We start from the raw sequence: 18,910 nt of genomic DNA on the forward strand, positions 1-18,910 counted from the left end.
GGGTACGAACGATGTCTAATTCAGCCGCTGATTCAACAGGCGGATAAATTCATTCACCATTCACATAATCTTATGTATGTATCGTATCGACAAGGATGGCTGTGCTCCCTCAGACAAGCATCGATGTAACTCTTTTATATATAAATCACGAAGGTCCTGATGAGGTCAAGTCAATGCCAATACGCCCAGTAACCGACCGCTTAATAAGATAAAAACAACAACTGAACATTAAATTACCAAAACCTATCAGATATATAGGATGCCCACAAAAACAATTGCCTTCTTCGGCGCAACTGGCGGTTGCACAAACGCCTGTCTCGCATATCTGATAAAATCCAACCTCGATTACAAGGCCGTTGCTCTTGCGCGCACTCCTCAGAAGCTGAAGGACTCTCTAATTCGCCAGGGATTCACCGATGCCGTCATTTCCAAAAAATTGACAATCATTCAAGGAGATGCTACAGACGTGTCAGATGTGAAAAGAGTACTTCTGTTCCAACAGCAGAATGGAGGAACTAGACTAGTTGACGGCATTGTATCTGGTCTAGGTGGTTCACCAATGATTAAAGAAGGCACCTGGTTCTCCGTCACCATCGACAATCCAAATGTCACCGAACAAACCACAACAACCCTCGTCACAGCTCTGAAGGATCTGTATTCTGAGAACGACAATCTTAAAAACAGTAAGCCATTCGTTACGGTCATATCTACCACGGGTCTGGCCTCGGAGAATGAGAAAGAAGACGTTCCTTTCTTCTTCAGAACTCTATATCATTACTTCCTGGCTGTTCCACACGCCGACAAACGGAGAATGGAGGAGATTGTGGGCTCTACGGAAAATAAACATCTGTTCAAGGGCGTCGTCATTACGAAACCGTCGCTTCTGACAGGTGATGGGAGCTTAACTGCTGGCAAAGGATTGGCCAAGGTTAGGAGTGGCACCGAGGATCAACCCGCGGTTGGTTATTTCATTACTCGAACAGATGTGGGAGAGTGGATATGGGAAGAGGTGTGTAAGAAGGGGGGATCAGAGTGGTTTGGAAGGAAGGTCTCGTTGACTAACTGAATTTTGTTGTTTGGCTTTTCTATTGTTTCGGATGTGCTGTTTTGGAGCAGATTGGGATGGTTGGTTTGTCGTGGATACAAATTCGACTGGCTACATGAAGATTTAAGTTTGCACTGTTTTTAACGAGTATTCTGGCTGTGTTTGGAGCGTTACTGTACATAATTTGATGTTCTATGCAGTTTACTCATTTATATAATATAAACACTAGTCTCGTTAATCATCTCACGCTGTTTGAATACAAATCAATACATGCTGCTTCCATCTACAACTCGGCCAGCAATTCACTCAGGGAAATCGGTTTGCGAACCGCATTCGAGAACCCTTCATGAAAAGTCACCCAAACCTTGTGTTGTCCTTGCTTTTGTCCACTGGATTTGCGTTTGTGGGTATGGTTATCTTTGTCTGATGTAGTAGACAGAGATTCATTAATGATTCGGCCGAAGAAATCTCTCTTCGCACCAGGATTGTCCCGCTTCGCTTTCGTTGCTCCATTTTCCTTATCATCATCTTCATTTGGGTCTCCACCTTTGCTGGACGAGCCACCGTACTTGGCTTGAGAGTATTCGGACTGTTTTCGCATCGTCTCCTTGCGGTACTCCTGATCTAGCACTTGTCGAACAGCATATCGCACAGGACCCGAACCACCAGCATCAAGGATAGTGCCTTTGATTTTTGAGAAGCCAATAAGGGTGTCAATGGGTCTGTCTAATGTTAGCTATGTGTACGCAATCAATAATAAAAAGGAAACCAAGCTTACGGTTCTAATCTGTAAACCCACCCCCCGTGGACACCTTCATTCTCCACTCGAGCTTTTTCATAAGTCACGCGAAGTCCAACCATGACCCTCACTGCAGCGCGGACCAGAACTTTCTCGCTCTCCTTGCGCACACTAGCAACACTCTTCTGTTCGCTGCCTCGTACGACAACAGGCTTCACATCTGGGGATAGGATGCGCATTAAGCTAGGAACTAGATCGGTGGCTACACAATCCAAAGAGCGGAACAGTCTCAGTAGAGGTGCCGAAAAAGTTGACTGGAATCCAACGAGGATCGATTTATTCTGTTTGAGGGCCTCGAATGCTGCGAAATCTGCTCTCGGTCCTGAGAACGGATGCTCTTCCTCACTTTCATTGTCATCGACCATCTTATTGTTTCTTACTGAAGAGCCTTTGGAACTTGCGAAAAGGTGGTGGAATGCAACAACTGATTGGCTAAGATATGGATTCATCTCCCAGTCTTGGTTTGTGTATACCTTCGAAGAGGCCATATCATGGAAGTGCAACCAATCGTACGCAGAATTTGGTTTCGAGAGAAATGTATCGTCCTGAAAAGCTCGAGTGGGATAGGCTATGAAGCAGTCCGTGATACATCGATCGTAGTCGCCAGTTGTCTCAACCATCTCACGTAATTTTGTAATCGCATGGCGTCTCCGTAAATCTGCAACTCCCACCGGTGTCTTGGTTTTCTCCCTTTCGAAAGGATCCATGAATGAGTCGGCTCCAACTGGAGGTGCTGGAAAACCTGCGCCTTCGACAAAGACACGATTAACAACGTCACGGATCCCTCCTCTGCCAAGGCCCTTTGAGGAGCCGTCTCGCTGAGAGTCATCAAGAATGTGCTTCTCCAGCCATCCTCTCGTCAATCGAGGATCTGCTGTTGTGGCACGCAATTTTCGCGCCACCCACTCGGCAGAGACAAGCACACTTCGTATGTCACCCTCAGCAGTGCCGCGATTAATGTCAGTGCGGTCTTTCTTAGCAGTTATACCCCAAGAGGCTTCACACAGCCTTCTGACTCCATCATTGTCAAAAGCAACTTTCTCTCTTCCAAGAATCATTTTCATCCGCTGAATGACGTTTTCCAAAGGTACATGTCGAACATGTATGACCTCGGCAATATTAGCAGTACGGAGAGGCCGCAGACTAGGATGGTATACATCATTACAGATGAGGATCATTGGTCGAAGGAGTCGAAAATTGTCACCCTTCCCTTTCTTTGCTACTGATGAGCCCTGGTTAGCTCGGGATGAATTTTTCTGATCCGTCATAACTAGATCAATTAGGGCTTTGATGAAACCTCCCTCGCCACCTGCCCCAGAACCGCCAACAACACCATCAACTTCGTCGACCACAACGCAAACAGGTCGAGCGGCTTTGCTAGCTTTGTGTGGATCGGTCTCCATGCCGACGCTTTTAACGTTTTCCGTTCCCACTGAATCTTTGATCCTGCCTTTGACAACATCCTTGCTTCGATCATCACTTGCATTAATTTCAAGAACCTCGTATCCAGCCTGTCGCGCGCAAACATGGGCAAGCGTGGTCTTGCCAAGCCCTGGGGGCCCGGTTAACATAAGAATCTTTCGGTGTGCTCGCTCACCCTCATCATTCCCCTTTTGTGACTTCTTAGGATTGGCAAGTCCAGGGAAGACAATATGATCCCAACTCTTTAGCCATCGTAACACCGATCTATGGGTTCGCTCATCTCCGATCAGGTCCGTGAATTTCCGTGCACGGTACTTCTCAGTCCACATTAGATTAGACGACTTCTCTTTACTTTTATCCACGCCAACAGGCTCAATAGACGGTTGGACTTGACGTGCAACTTCCGCGCGGTCCGCATCATCTTTTCTCTGTCTAGCCGCCTCATCTAATAGTTTGTGGATCTCAATTCCATAGTAGCTCCGTTGAGCTTTTCCTGGAGCCTGGGTTGAGCGACTTGCGATGAGTCTCTCGTACGAAACACCAGCCGTGGCTTGCCGGGAAATTACTCGATGTATCTTTCCCGCACAAGTCTTGATTGTAATGAATCCCTGTTTTGGCGATATATCAATTGTAGTGCCAGAGAGAGACGCTCCGCCAAAACCTATATTCGAACTTTCTGTCGTACTTGGGATTGTCTCTGTCGTAGCTGCTTTTGACATTGATTGAAGAAGAGTGAAATCGCTCTCCACCTGGGTACCGTCCAAGCCGTCAACGGAATTATAATCATCGTCCTCTTCAATAAACGGCCCTGGAACTAGTCGTCTTGATATTTTTGCTTTCTCCAATTTCTCTTGTTGTTCTCGGAAAGGTGCAGAATAAGGAGAATAATTCGCATGCATCTCAGCTAGCGCATCTTCATCATCATCAAAGCCGCCAATGACCTTTGGCATGCGACACACATTTTCTGCTTCGTAAGCCTCCCGTAAAGCCTCGATTTGATCGTTATCATCATCATCATCATCGACAAAGCCTCCAACTACTTTCTGTCGCTTCGGTTCATCTATTTGTTGCGGTACTTCTGATTTCCGTTTCCGTGCCTCCACTAGAGGAGGGCCGGCTGGGTGTGTAGGAGGCGAAGAAATGAGTGGCATTATTGCAACCGGTGGGGACGAAGGTATAATGGTATCGGATATGATGCTTTTATGGATCAAGCGGCGGTGAGATTTTGTAGGTGTTACTGATGACAAGTCAGCTTGACAGCCTCCAACATTATCGTTTACAACCACCTACCAGGGCGTATATCTTCGTCACTCCGAAACACGTCTGATAGTTTCCAGGTGCGGCTTTGAATGACCACTCTGTTTTGACGGTTCCGTTCCGCGATCTCTAAACGCTGCTCTTCTAATGCCTCCAGGTCGTCAGTGAAAAATGAAGGGTCCGGCTCAGCATCGAATTGCACAAGGTCTGGTGGTTCTGAATTAAGATATACCAGCGGATCAAATTCTGACGACGGAATAGCAGCCGCCATGCAGCAAATATTCGAGTCTGTCTTTGTTCGCAGAGATGTCCCGTTAACCACCGGCTTGGTTGCCATCTTACTGTAGAGGGGAGACGCGACGCGGAGCGCGTCAACAACGCTAGTCTAGAAATGGATTCCACTTACGAAGTAGATACAGGTACATAGAAGCTGTGACAACTAGAGCTTCCATGTAGAAGGAATAAAAGTGGAAAGGGAAAATAAACTATCGATGGATAAAGAACTCCTGCATTGTTGAATTAAAAACATGATATGGTCTTTTTCATGAATCTTGAACGAGTCCTGCCCGTTTGCAAAATAAATTCCCCATGAGCTGCTGAACTCACAAGATGTTTGAGATCCAACTTGTTTTTGATTGACCAAAAAACACATATTCCAATTCGTAGTCATCGTGATTGTAATTGTATCTGTTGCGGACAACAAGTTCGTCAAGGCAGAAGATACAGCCACATATGCTTACTAAGAGTGTGGCTGATGTGGCTGGGCAGAAAGTGCACGGAAGCGGTTAGCGCTGACAGAACTGTCCCGTTGCCGCGCGAGATTTTGGGGATAGCATCGAAGCCATCGTACGTGTTCGCGATCGACCTCCGAGTACGATTTAATTCTGTGTTTATTGCAGGCATCTGGCTTACACCTCTATCGTGTTTTTCTGACACAATACAGCGCTCGTCCTGCCATCATTGAATACGACGCGCAGCGTGTATTTACCCTGGTTCGAAGGAGCCTTGCTGTCTGGCGATTGGATAGCGCCTATCAATCTGCCTTGATTACGATCCTCATCCATCGCACGCGCTATCATGGATGAGACACAGAACATTTCTGGCCAAGCTGGCGATGAAAACCAGGCCGGAGTGGCTGCTCAAGATGTCGGTGACATTAGCCAGGCGTCAGGTATTTGCCCCTTGCGACTAACTTCGCGCGATGATCTTGTTGATTTTGAATATTTCCCAGCATCGCAACCTCCCCAAGATTCGCCCATTAAGAACACTGAGGACGCCTCAGACAACCCACTAGATGCCCCTGCATCCCCAAGACCCCAAGACCACGATGCAGAGCCCGAAGACGAAGAAATGGGTGGCACCGAAACCGAGACGAAGAAGGAGAATGGCGCTGAGGAAGGTCTTGAGGGTGCTCAAGGCACGGAAGGCGCTGGCGATGAACAATCAGTTCAAGGAAAAGCGGCGCTGGAAGCTTCGGCACGTAGTCACCTCGTTTCCCAGACACATTCTATCATCCTTCCAAGTTATTCCAGCTGGTTTGATATGCACCAAATCCACCCCATTGAGAAGAAAGCTATGGGCGAGTTTTTTAACGGCCGCAACCGAAGCAAAACCCCGGCTGTTTATAAGGACTACAGAGATTTCATGATTAACACCTACCGCTTGAATCCCATAGAATACCTGACTGTCACTGCATGCCGCCGGAACCTTGCTGGAGATGTTTGCGCTATTATGCGCGTTCACTCTTTCCTTGAACAATGGGGATTGATTAACTACCAAGTAAGTGCGATCTATTTATTTAATAACCATGTCACTGACATATCAGGTTGACCCGCAAACGCGCCCATCCAACATTGGACCTCCATTCACCGGTCATTTCCGCGTTGTCGCAGACACTCCACGAGGTCTCCATTCCTTCCAGCCTGGGCCTAATCATATCGTGACTTCAGGCAAGCCGTTGGCTGCTACCGAACGTGCTGCCTCAGGAACACCAGCCAAGACCGATCTGAATCTGGAGATCCGACGCAACATCTATGATGACAAAGGCAAAGACATCACACCTGCCGAGGACAAGGACAAGCAGACTAACGGGGATACACCTGCTCCCAATGGCACATCTTCTGAAGCCGCTACAAAAGCAATGGAAAGTGCCATTCGTGAACCTCGCAAAACGTTCAATTGCTGGTCGTGCGGTATTGACTGCACCCGCCTACGTTTTCACTATGCAAAATCCACCCCTGTATCCTCGAACACCAATGTGCCCGATGGCAAGTACGACGTCTGTCCCAACTGCTTTTTGCAAGGCAGGCTTCCGTCTAGTCACAACGCCGCAGACTTTGTTAGGTTAGAAGAGAAAGAGTATACAAATATCCCCGATAAGGATGCGCCATGGTCTGACGCGGAACTTATCTTACTCCTCGAAGGAATCGAGAATTTTGATGACGATTGGCAGCAGATTGCCGATCATGTTGGAACTAGGACAAGAGAAGAATGTGTGATGAAGTTCCTTCATTTAGAAATCGAGGACAAGTACATCGAGGATATCGATGGACCATATGGTGACACCGCGCGTGCATTGCAAGGACGGGAGCCCGTCAGCCAACTAGATAACCCAGTTCTGTCAGTCGTGGCTTTCCTCGCTCAAATGGCTGATCCATCGGTGGCCGCAGCTGCAGCAGGCCGGTCTGTTGAGCAGATTCGCAAGGAACTTAAAAGTCAACTGACCAAGGAGGCTCCAGCTGACAAGGGCAAGGAAAAGGGAGCCGAGGAGCTCAAGGCAGAAGACTCTATGGATGTTGATGTTGTTCGTGAGGGAGAATCAACTAGCGAGAAGCGTGAGTCCCTCGCAACAGTTGCGCTCGCTACCTCCGCTGCTCGTGCTGGGGCACTTGCTTCACACGAGGAGCGTGAGATGACGCGTCTCGTATCTGCTGCAGTCAACGTCACCCTTCAGAAACTGGAGATTAAGTTGGAACAATTCAATGAACTGGAGTCAATCGTCGAAGCAGAAAGGCGAGATCTTGACGCAGCTCGTCAGCAACTTTTCCTTGACCGGATGGCTTTCAAGACGAGGGTCAAAGAGGTTCAAGATGCGCTACAAGCCGCAAGTTTACAGGCCCCAGGCGAGGCAGCTAATCTAGCAATCAGTGGCGCTGCTATTGCCGGAATTGGCACCCATTATCAATTTAACCAACCCCAGCCTGATTTAAGAAATGGCGTTCAGCCTTTGAGCGCTCATCCTGGGGCGGATTTCAAGAATTTCGAACTTTAAAGACTTGTCGAAACTCCATTACTTTATGCTTCTCTCTGGAAATGAGAACCCAAGTGGCCGATTTTGTTTCTTATTTTAACTCGTTTTACTTTCCTGCCTTTTTCATGTGCTGTACAAATATGCCGGGTGAGATTGGAAAGGGTGTGCAAAAGCCGGGAGAGAAGTTGCATGAACTTGTTCCTCATAGAATAAGAGGATCTACCGGTGTGTTTTGTTAAGGAAAGGCGCAATTCGGAGGAGTTTCTACTTTGTTACGTTTCGTGCCTTGCACTGAGTCGTATGTGTATTGATTAGTTTTTAAGTAATTTACATGCTTCTTTTTGAAAAGAATATCACATGATTATAATAGTTCAAGATGGTCGACACGCGGAGCTTGTTAGTCCACACGGCGCCTTTTCCCATGGTTCCTCGCAATGGCCCTGTCAATTTCTGGGAGGTTAGCTCCGAAGGCTTCCCATTCAGCCCGGTACACTATTTCATCTCTCCAGTCAGGCGTACTGTCTTTGATACGCTTAACTGTAGGAGCCGATGGGATTTCACCAAATCCTGATTCTGCCTTGACGATCGGAGGGAGCTTATCTATTTCTGGACATGGAAGCATCGCGCGTAAGGATCTTTCAGCATTCTTGCTGGCTTTTTGGTCGATATAATCCAAGTACTCATCGATGCGCATTTCGTCTTCGGCAATAAAATTTTCATTCTGAGTCCTGGATACCTCGTGGTCGAACCCGTCTTCGTTGTCAGTCTCCATGTCGGAAGGCTTGTCCGTCTCCTCGACAGATGATAGCGCTTGATCGTTCTCGTCTGATTTAACAGTTCCATCTCCACCTTCATCATTCTCTGGCTCTTGTCCTTCCCCTTCACCTTCTTCCTCCTCTTCCTCACTGATTCCTGCTGATGAGTATAAATCGGCCTCATCCTCATTGTCAGAACTATCCAGGCCATCCCCGCCACTTTTATCGGCAGATGGATTTCCGCTACGATATGGACGCCTTCGAGATAATATCTCCTCGACGTCATCGTACGATATGTAGCGATTCTGCTTGCCTCTCTTATTTGATATATGTGCAACATCGAGTCGCAGTCTGCGCGCAGCACCGATGAAGTGATCAGAGGAATTAGTTTTCATGTTCAAAATTGTCAATGTTTTCAAAACATCTTCTTTTCTCACGTATTTTTCACGCTCAGCGTGCAGAACTCTAGCTAATCGATCCTGCGCGAATAGATGAGACACCTTGACTAAATTTTGAATGATGCTCACCGCATGCATGTAAAACTCAGTGAATGCATCCGCTGTAAGCGAAGGGCTCTCATCTTTGAAGGCAATGTTTCTCCAATTATCCTCAAAATTGGACGTGCCTGAATTCATGAATAGATTTTCGGACAGCTTGATCCATTGCTTCATATGAAACAATTCAGCAACTTGAAAAATGCCGGACTGAGGGGAATCGACATCGTCTGATTTTATATGCATTTCAATGGTTTCGGCTGTTTTAGAGTCGATAAGCCAGAATTCATGCCCATATTTCTTTCTACCTTCGAACATATCTGAATTCTGGTCCAGGATTGAAATATGGGTGGCGAAACGATCAAGGGCGCCTTCAAGCCCTTCACTGATCTCTACTGCAGCCGGTATGCCAGTCTGTTTGAGAAGACCCTCTTCATTATTTGCAGCAGTTTCCTCAACAGCATATTGTAGAACCCTAATATACTCCTGTACTTCCAACTGAGACTTTGATCCCACCGCTCGCGCAATTTGTCGAATGTTGTTTTTCCCCAGGCGAGATAGAGCAGTAAAAAATCGATCCTCTTCTATATTCGTCCACTTCACAAGACCAAGCTTCGTATTTATACCGGATGATTCTTCACCGAGCTTGTCGTGGTTATAAACCGCATCAATATGTATATCGTTTAGCAAACTTCGATACTTTATCACGGACTTCTTCGACAGATAATATCTTTGATTCTTGCGCAGAAAAGACTCGGCGAGAACATGTTTTCTATGTTCTTCCCGCCTGCGGCCGTTTTTCGCTTCTTCTTCGGAGACTTTTTCTATTCGTTCGTCCTCGGTCAAATCTTCGCCATTGCCAGGTCCAACAGCATTCTCTTCGTTATTATCGTCTTGAGATGCCGCTTCGGGGAGGATTCACGTCCTGAGACTGATGAGACTTGTACGGGGGCATTTTCAACTGGACCAAAAACGTAGTCGTTGTCTTCGTCTATGTCGGAGTGATTTTCATGTTCTGCGTTCATGTTACCAGCTCAACAGGCCGAGTGGAAGGGTGAGAGTTTGGTGGAGTGGCGTATGAGGCAAGAACGTGGCTGCAGTGATTCCAGCATAATTCGCATCTGGAACCATTTCAGCGTATGGAATAGAAATACAGGAATTGTGAAAAGGAACGTGTGCGCAGGTGTTGTTCATGTCGCCATTCCGGCCGATCGAAAATATTCCAGATAAGATGAGGCGATAAGTGTTTGCTATGTTTGTTTCCCCAGAGCTCTTTTCCACCGGGTGTCTTGAGACTGCGAATGCCTACATTCATCTCTGCATGGAGCCTCTTTTGCGACAATGGGGAGCCTGCATAGTCTCAGGGCTGTACAGGAGACCCGTTTTATTTCATCACATTTGCAAAAAGCCGTTGCTGTGTCCTAGATTTTGTCGGTTTGCCTCTACCAACCTATCCGCCAACGCCACTATCAATCTACAGGGGGACAACCCGCCTAGCAGCATACAACTTCGTGACTACCAGGAGGAATCTATCCAAGCAGTATTAGGTCATATCGACAAAGGCTACAACCGTCTGGGCTTATCTCTGGCTACTGGCTCGGGTAAAACGGTATGTGCGGTGCCCTCCTAGAAATTCTACTCTTCCTAATTGCCGTCTACCCTAGATTGTATTTACGCAACTCATCGGTCGCATTCCACCTCGAAATGGCACTGCAGACCAGTGTCTTATCATTGCTCATCGCAAAGAGCTTGTTGAACAGGCGGCCCACCACTGCCGACTGGCATACCCTGATAAGACCGTGGAGATCGAAATGGGCCCAACAAAAGCGTCTGGAGCTGCAGATATAACCATCGCCTCGATAAGAAGCCTAGCATCGAATAATCGAATTGAAAAATTTGATCCTGATCGATTCAAACTTGTTCTGGTCGACGAAGCACACCACATCGTCGCTTCTCAATATCGCGAGGTGCTCGATTACTTTGGTTTAAATGAGGCCTCTAAAAATGCGCCGGCGCTTGTCGGAGTATCTGCGACTTTCTTCAGATTTGATGGGTTGAGGTTGGGGTCTGCAATTGATTATATCGTGTATCATAAGGATTATATTGATATGATCGGCGACAAATGGTTATCGGATGCCGTCTTCACCACGGTGAAAACAAACGTTGACCTGTCACGTGTTGCTAAGGATAGCTCAGGTGATTTCATGACAAAAGCTTTGTCGGAAGCTGTCAATATTGCTACAGTCAATAACCTTACAGTGAGATCTTGGCTCACGAATGCGGGCGATCGGAAATCGACATTGGTCTTCTGCGTTGACACAGAACATGTAAGAGAACTAACCCATACTTTTCGAACGCACGGTATAGATGCTCGATACATTACTGCGACTACAACTAGACAGATCAGGAATAAAGAGCTGGAGGGATTCAAAAATAGAGAATTCCCCGTTCTTCTCAATTGCGGACTCTTCACTGAGGGGACCGACATTCCGAACATAGACTGCGTCGTTCTTGCACGTCCTACCAGATCAAAGGGTCTATTGATTCAGATGATCGGCCGAGGACTACGATTACATGAGGGGAAGAAAAACTGCCATATCATCGATATGGTATCGACGTTGAATACCGGCGTCATGTCCACTCCAACCTTGTTTGGGCTTGATCCCGAAGAAGCTCTGGCAAAAGAGAGTGTACGAGAAATTAGAGAAAGGAAGGAAAATGGAGATCCTAGTTTGCTTGAAACCTCTTCAAATGGTGCAAAGCCGCTTACAGATGACAACGTTGATGTTACATTTACGACGTACGACAGCATTTTTGATCTGCTCCGCGACGAAAAAACCGATCGGCATATCCGTTCTCTGAGTCATAACGCGTGGGTTCGTGTTGATAGTGACCGGTATATTCTGGGTGAGAAATCAGGATGGATTACAATCGATAAGAGTGAGGATGTCCAAGACGGCCCATTTGTGGTGAAATACGTCCAGAAAATAAAAAACGATATCAGCGGTAGAACGATACTAACAAGGCCACGGGTCATCGCGCGAGCACCAGATCTAGAACAAGCAGCCCACGGTGCGGATACCTTTGCGGCAAGTCATATGAGCTCGAATGCCATCCGAATATCAGAGGCGTGGCGACAAGCAGCTGCAACTCCCAAACAGTTGACGCTGATGAACAGAATGAATATCAGGGACCGCATCATCAGACCTAAGGACGTCACTAGAGGCCAGGCGGCAGATATGCTCATGAAATTACGATTCGGCACGAAAGCTCGATTTCAGGTTGAGCAAAAAAAGAGGAAAAAGCAGGAGAAAATACGCGAGCAGTTTAAGAAACATATGAGCCAGGGTGAGATCAAGGTCGGTCCTCTTGGATCACAGGAATAACATAGTACAATTTACTTTGTAGGGTCATAGTAAAAGAAGATGTTGAAGTTGGCTGTCCAAGTCTATATATTGGAGAAAACTGATCAGAAATATCAGTTCTTTCAAAGAGAGTGGCAAGGTTTTGCGACATTCCTGCTCCTCATCCTTTTTTAGGGAGATCTCCTCTATCCTGCTGACGTCAATCATCAATGGCAATGATCAAAAATTCATCGGCAATTTCGGCGTTTACAGCGAACGGTGGAGCAACCGGCCTTGTACATATTTACTATTTACTGTTTCGACGTTTTGATGCTTGGCACATGGCATGGCGCATGTAACCCAGTGGCGGCAGACGACCAGTCAGCGCAATGCTTATCGTCACTAAACTCGCGCCGGTGGATGAAGAAACCGCCGCGCTCCAATCATGAGCTCGAAGAAGCCGTGGATGCAGAACTCAACCCCAGCCAACATGCGGAGTAACAGACCAACACAGTAAGAGGCGGGGTTATCCCTCACTTAGCCAAAGACTCAAAGTCCCCGGCATTTTTGTCGGCTGGAGTCCGAAGCAGGGGGCATTGAACACGGTTATTAATTAATGCTATTTAACTTATCGCGCCGCCCCCGACAGCTGCTGCTCATAGCTTCTCCGCTCTCTCTCATCATCGCTTGACGCAGGCTATTTCTCCCGTTTCTATATAGCACGGCGGGTTCAGTTCCACCATGGCAGAACCCAAAGAAAGTCCTGCCGCGACGAGAGTGGCCTCTGCCCACTTCGAGGAGCAGCACATGGGAGTCGGCAGATACTTGGCGACTCGCGTCACTACCCTGGTCCCTCCTATGAACAAGGCGCCTAATCCATTCAAGGCGCTGATGTTGCTGAATAGACAGCAATGGCTTTTCTTTCTGGTAAAGAGCCGCTCCCTGTGAGAATCTGCTTATTCTGCACATACTAATCAGAACATCTAGATTGCCTTCCTCGGCTGGACTTGGGATGCCTTTGATTTCTTCTCCGTCTCAATCTCCGTCACCAGTTTGGCCAAGTACTTTGGCAAGGAGAACTCGGATATCACTTGGGGAATCACGCTGGTGCTGATGTTGCGCTCCGTCGGTGCCATCATATTTGGTATCTTGTCCGATCGGTACGGCCGCAAATGGCCTTTTGTCGCCAACAACGTCCTTTTCATCGTTCTTGAGCTCGGCACAGGCTTTTGCCAGACTTACAACCAATTCCTGGCGTGTCGTGCGCTCTTCGGGATTGCTATGGGCGGTCTGTATGGCAATATTGCAGCCACTGCGTTGGAGGACTGCCCTCCAGAGGCGCGGGGTATTATATCTGGTATGCTGCAGCAAGGATATGCTTTTGGCTATCTGCTGGTCACTGCTTTTGCGCGCGGCCTTGTTGATACCACCTCTCACGGCTGGCGCCCACTGTTCTGGTTTGGAGCCTGCCCGCCAGTGCTTTTTATCCTTTTCCGTCTCTGCTTGCCTGAGACACAGGCTTTCCGGAGTCGTGAGCAAGTGCGCAAGGGGTTGTCGGGCGGTGTGGCTGGGAGTTTCCTGTCCGAAGGCAAAGTGGCTCTTAAAAACCATTGGCTGATGCTTATTTACCTTGTTCTTTTGATGACCGGATTCAACTTCATGGTAGGTTTTCTGCACTTCATATTTCGCCTTTTTGGTGAGGCGTAAACTAATTTCGAACGTCTTGTTAGTCTCACGGTTCTCAAGATCTCTACCCGACTCTCCTCCAGGCCCAGTTCGAGTTCTCTGCCGACGCCGTAACGGTTACGCAGGTGGTAGCTAACCTAGGTGCAATGACTGGCGGTACGCTATGTGGATGGGCTAGTCAGATATTTGGACGTCGCTTCTCGATTATTGCCATCTCCATTGTCGGCGGTGCTCTTCTCTATCCCTATACCTTTGTTAGTTCTCACTCGGTCATGGCTGCCGCCTTCTTCGAGCAGTTCTGTGTGCAGGGTGCTTGGGGTGTCATCCCCATCCACCTCATGGAGCTCTCCCCTGGTCCCATCCGTACATTTGTCGTTGGTTCTTCGTACCAGCTTGGAAACCTTGTTTCGTCAGCCTCGTCAACCATTGAATCGACAATCGGCGAACGCTTCCCCTTGGCACCTACCTCCGCCGGGAAGAGTCGCTACGACTACGGCAAAGTCATCTGCATTTTCATGGGCTGCGTGTATGCATACACGATCATTGTGAGCTTCTTGGGCCCGGAGCGTCTAGGCCGACAGTTTGATGCCGAGCACGACGAGGATTTGACCGAAGTTGCAGTGCGCAAACTCGGTGTCGACGAGAAGGCCGATCTGGAGCAGGGACGCGCACAGCACGCGGAGCAAAATTAAAACCCCATATGACGGACTGTTGATTTAATGATTTATGTGTGCGATTCACCGATGCGCGTAATTCCATAGATCTACGAGATAGTTCCCAGCCTTGTGTTTGCGAACAAATGGATAGCCATTGGATGGTAGTACAGCAGACGTGCTGTCCTATACTCTTAATGTCTTAATCTCTGAATCAGTCTCAGCCACCGCAACCTTAACGTAACTAGTAACTTGCACTGTAAATATACTACCCACACGACCAGCCAATCAGCCGTCCGCAGCCGCCCGATTGCGGCCTAGCGCGGCCTAGCGCAGCATACCTCAGGCTAGGCTCACACCTCTCCGTGCAGGCACAGCCAGACTTTCTGCTCTCGTCCAGTTTGCTCCTGAATGCCTTCTTCGCCGCCCACATCTTCAAATGCACAGGCGCTCGTCCGATCCCTCGGACGAGACTGACGCTTCCTTCTCCCCCGACACCACCACCGGTCATGGAGACAGCTCCCCCAGCACTCAGGCTCAGTGGGACACGCTGCCGTCGCAGATAGCCGCACCCGCCGCCAGCCTCGATTTTCGTCCTCATCATCCATTCTCTGCGCCGCGATCCAGGAATTCGAGCGCCGTCCGGTCTTCCTTCTCGCCTTCGCCTTCGCATGCATCCACCACGCCCCCTACTCCCGCTTCTACAAAACTTCCCGCTTCCCCCGCCGCTGCCGACATGATCCCGTTGGCTTCCTGGCAGCCCTCGATCGAGGGCTCGCCGGAGGCCCAGCGCGGTCGCCAGTTCCGCCTTCGCAGCCCCTGGTCAGTCTCAATTCTGTCTCTGTCCACTGCTCTCGCTGGTGTTTTCTTCTTCTTGTTCATTATGCACTCTTTTATGCGCCGTCCGCTTGGCGCCGACGGCTGTCAAACTCCTCTCATGAGTCCGACGTATCTGAAGATGCTTGGATTCGACGCCGAGCACACTCGTTTTGCAAGCAAATACAATTTATATCTCTACCGTGAGGAGGGTGTGGACTATTACTCGCAAGATAATATTGGGGTATGTCAATTGAGAGCTACGTGTTTCAATGCCTGACTGACAATTCGTTTGTTTTACAGCTCAGTGGTGCGCCTGTCCTCTTCCTCCCCGGAAATGCTGGTAGTTACAAGCAAGTCCGATCATTGGCATCCGAAGCCTCGAGACATTACCGGGATGTCGTGCAACAAGATGGGGATCGTTTGAAAGCAGGGGCTCGCAACTTGGATTTCTTCATGGTGGACTTCAATGAGGATCTCGCAGCCTTCCACGGCCAAACCATTCTGGACCAGGCTGAGTACGTCAACGAAGCTCTTACGTACATTCTTTCGCTCTACCACGATCCTCGCCGTCTAAACCGTGATCCGAGCCTCCCGGACCCCAGCTCCGTGATATTGATCGGACATTCAATGGGTGGCATTGTTGCTCGTACTGTCCTGACAATGGCTAATTATCAGGCGAATTCGGTTAACACCATCATTACCATGTCCACCCCGCATGCGAAACCCCCGGTGTCCTTCGACTCGGATATAGTGCATACGTACAAACAGATTAACGATTATTGGCGAGCTGCCTATTCCCAAGAATGGGCAAATTATAACCCTCTATGGCATGTGACTTTGATTTCTATTGCTGGAGGAGCACGCGATACAATTGTGGGGTCGGACTATGCTAGCCTTGCATCTCTGGTTCCTGAAACTCACGGCTTTACCGTGTTTACATCGACCATCCCCGACGTGTGGGTAGGTACCGACCATTTATCGATAACATGGTGCGACCAATTCCGCAAAGCGGTTATAAAATCGATTTTCGAAGTTGTGGATGTGCATCGCTCAAGCCAGACGCGGCCCCGAGCTGAAAGGATGCGTATTTTCAAAAAATGGTTTTTGACTGGCATGGAGCCTACAGCCGAGCGGACGCTTCCGCAGCAAGGTAGGCGAAAAGGATTATCTTATATGTTGTTCAGAAGCTGACTATAATCAGAACCGAATACTCTTCTTACATTAGATTCTAGCACGAATACGATTTTATCTCAGGGCGAACGCCTCGTTTTGCGTGGGCTTGGTAACCACAAGGAGTCAGAAGCACATTTGATCCCCGTTCCTCCTCAAGGCGTACCCGGCAAGAAATTCACTCTTCTGACAGACCGGCCATTTGACAGGCCAGAAGGTGACCTGGAAGTTCTTTTCTGCGCTGTTTATCCTTTACAGGCCGGGAGGGTTGCATCATACTTCTCAATGAACCTAGACTTTTCACGTGGGGAATCTGGGTCCACACGTTTGGCATGCAAGAATGCTGCGGAGGACAGAATACACCTCCCCGCATCAACATCTTCATCGCAGCAAGCTTTTGATAATCGACACCCTTTCTCATACCTGCAATACGACCTGGAAGACTTATCCGAACACCAATTCGTCGCCGTAATAGACAAGGCACAAGCTCCGAGTAATGGCTGGGTTGTTGCCGAATTTTCCGACAGCTCTGATGCAGTCATTCCTACTCGCGTGGGACTCGGTCGTCTCCTGAGCGCTGGGCTTCATGTGAAATTACCTGCTAACAGACCAATGCTAACAGAAGTCAAAATCCCTTCGTTGCATTCTAGTCTGTTGGCATACAAGCTTTCGGTGCGGACCGCTGGATGCTCAGATCCTGCTCCGCTGTTTTCTCCTCTCTTGCGCCAGTCGATGCCAGAGCCGCACGAATCGAAGTTCTTCGTTAATCTTCATGATGATGTGAATGTGAACCTGCATGGTGTTGCACCGTATATGCCCCCTCCTTTGCGAGAGCAGGCTGCCTATGGGGTATCATTCCACTTGTGGTCTGATCCGACATGTTCGTCAAGCGTCGACCTGTCTTTGGCGGTAAACATTCCGAATAGTTTGGGTGAACTAGTGATGCGGTATAGAACTGTTTTCGCACCGTTTCCCCTGCTTGTTGTCGCTCTTGTCTTGCGCAAACAATTCAAAGTATATGACGACACTGGCTATTTCATCACCTTCATGGAAAGCTTGAATCTCTGTCTCCGCTCATCTTTACCTGTGCTGCTGGGCGTGTTGTCCCTTTTGGCGTCTTCTCTGGCATCTACAAGACGACTACCTCCGAGTGATGACCCTTTTAATTGGAGGAAAAATTCAACCGAAAGTGTAGTCGATTTTACGAAATACGATTTACTACTCGGCGCTCAGGATGCATTTTTCTGGTTCTTGGTGCCGCTTTTTGGGTTGATCAGCATTGGCTTATGTGTTGCCATCAACTATGTTTCTTTACTGATATTAACATTGCTGTCGTCTGCCTATGGGATGCTCCGCACGAAAACGGGCTATATTCGTCGGGATGACCGGGGGTATGTGATCTTTTTATTTCACCCTAAGGATTAGCTGACCAGTTCCAGAAATCTCCCAATATTTTCCCATCCTAGCCCACGCCGAAGAATAATCAATTGTACCATACTTCTCATCCTTGTGGCAACGGTCATCCCGTACCAGTTTGCATATATTGTGGCATGTTTAGTGCAAATTGCCACATGTGTGCGCGCATTATGGCATTTCAGAGAGACAGTATGTACTCGATAATTTTTTCTATTTAGGTCATGCTAACAAGTACAGCGACTCACTCTCAATTCAAATTTCTTCAACTACGCTCACTCGATTCTGACACTCATGCTCTGGGTTCTTCCGATAAACATTCTTGTCCTGGTAGTCTGGGTTCACAACCTGGCTGTCCATTGGCTGACACCATTCTCGTCGCACCACAATGTGTTATCGATAATGCCCTTCTTGATTCTAGTCGAGACCATGACGAGCGGTCACATGATTCCACGTATTTTTTCACGGTACGTTCTTTACCCACAAATCAAGAAACCAGCATATCTAACAACCACCTCAGAGTCAAACATGTCACATATACCATTCTCTTCTGCCTCGCCGGCTATTCAGCCGTATACGGGGTCTCTTATGCATATCTACTCCACCACGTCGCTAATATCTTCTCCGCTTGGCTGGTGGCCATTTATCTCGTTTCCGGCGGGTTTTCTATTCGCCGTATATTTCGAATTCTACAGGGCAATAATGGCGACGAGAATAATATAAGTATGACGGGCCTATCCGACAATACTAGTGGGAAACACCATGTGAAAAAGAAGCCCTAAACTCTTTGCTTTTTATCCATT

The 18,910-nt window shown here is 48.2% G+C and overlaps 7 protein-coding genes across 7 annotated transcripts; 5 read left to right on the top strand and 2 right to left on the bottom strand.

The window, feature by feature from the left end:
- Nucleotides 1-47: 47 nt before the first annotated feature.
- Nucleotides 48-1,231, top strand: BGW36DRAFT_368389 (uncharacterized protein). The gene has a single exon (XM_046214988.1). It carries the CDS (start codon nucleotides 260-262, stop codon nucleotides 1,064-1,066), a length of 807 nt encoding a protein of 268 aa, XP_046078542.1. The 5' UTR covers nucleotides 48-259; the 3' UTR covers nucleotides 1,067-1,231.
- Nucleotides 1,232-4,848, bottom strand: BGW36DRAFT_311722 (uncharacterized protein). Its single transcript, XM_046212485.1, has 3 exons — nucleotides 4,557-4,848; nucleotides 1,824-4,503; nucleotides 1,232-1,767 (listed from the first exon to the last, which is right to left on the bottom strand). Exons 1-3 carry the CDS (start codon nucleotides 4,792-4,794, stop codon nucleotides 1,329-1,331), a joined length of 3,357 nt encoding a protein of 1,118 aa, XP_046078543.1. The 5' UTR covers nucleotides 4,795-4,848; the 3' UTR covers nucleotides 1,232-1,328.
- A 520-nt stretch (nucleotides 4,849-5,368) lies between these two features.
- BGW36DRAFT_403397 (putative RSC complex subunit) lies at nucleotides 5,369-8,131 on the top strand. The gene is made up of 3 exons (XM_046218894.1): nucleotides 5,369-5,694; nucleotides 5,755-6,302; nucleotides 6,349-8,131. The coding sequence occupies exons 1-3, from the start codon at nucleotides 5,601-5,603 to the stop codon at nucleotides 7,792-7,794; spliced, it is 2,088 nt and encodes a 695-aa protein (XP_046078544.1). The 5' UTR covers nucleotides 5,369-5,600; the 3' UTR covers nucleotides 7,795-8,131.
- On the bottom strand, nucleotides 8,132-10,325 carry BGW36DRAFT_368393 (uncharacterized protein). Its single transcript, XM_046214989.1, has 2 exons — nucleotides 9,990-10,325; nucleotides 8,132-9,927 (listed from the first exon to the last, which is right to left on the bottom strand). Exons 1-2 carry the CDS (start codon nucleotides 10,045-10,047, stop codon nucleotides 8,171-8,173), a joined length of 1,815 nt encoding a protein of 604 aa, XP_046078545.1. The 5' UTR covers nucleotides 10,048-10,325; the 3' UTR covers nucleotides 8,132-8,170.
- Nucleotides 10,326-10,343: 18 nt separating this feature from the next.
- On the top strand, nucleotides 10,344-12,408 carry BGW36DRAFT_285733 (putative DEAD/DEAH box helicase; the record flags this gene model as incomplete). Its single annotated transcript, XM_046210349.1, has 2 exons — nucleotides 10,344-10,631; nucleotides 10,687-12,408. 2 exons carry the CDS (start codon nucleotides 10,344-10,346, stop codon nucleotides 12,406-12,408), a joined length of 2,010 nt encoding a protein of 669 aa, XP_046078546.1.
- A 579-nt stretch (nucleotides 12,409-12,987) lies between these two features.
- BGW36DRAFT_19587 (sugar transporter family protein) lies at nucleotides 12,988-14,919 on the top strand. The gene is made up of 3 exons (XM_046209833.1): nucleotides 12,988-13,293; nucleotides 13,354-14,028; nucleotides 14,097-14,919. The coding sequence occupies exons 1-3, from the start codon at nucleotides 13,108-13,110 to the stop codon at nucleotides 14,742-14,744; spliced, it is 1,509 nt and encodes a 502-aa protein (XP_046078547.1). The 5' UTR covers nucleotides 12,988-13,107; the 3' UTR covers nucleotides 14,745-14,919.
- A 225-nt stretch (nucleotides 14,920-15,144) lies between these two features.
- Nucleotides 15,145-18,889, top strand: BGW36DRAFT_286307 (putative GPI maturation protein; the record flags this gene model as incomplete). Its single annotated transcript, XM_046210400.1, has 6 exons — nucleotides 15,145-15,765; nucleotides 15,825-16,674; nucleotides 16,726-18,085; nucleotides 18,134-18,299; nucleotides 18,348-18,574; nucleotides 18,628-18,889. The coding sequence occupies 6 exons, from the start codon at nucleotides 15,145-15,147 to the stop codon at nucleotides 18,887-18,889; spliced, it is 3,486 nt and encodes a 1,161-aa protein (XP_046078548.1).
- Between the last annotated feature and the right edge of the window lie 21 nt (nucleotides 18,890-18,910).

This window comes from Talaromyces proteolyticus, assembly GCF_021365285.1.
Source record: "Talaromyces proteolyticus strain PMI_201 chromosome Unknown BGW36scaffold_1, whole genome shotgun sequence".
Taxonomy (NCBI): Eukaryota; Fungi; Ascomycota; class Eurotiomycetes; order Eurotiales; family Trichocomaceae; genus Talaromyces; species Talaromyces proteolyticus.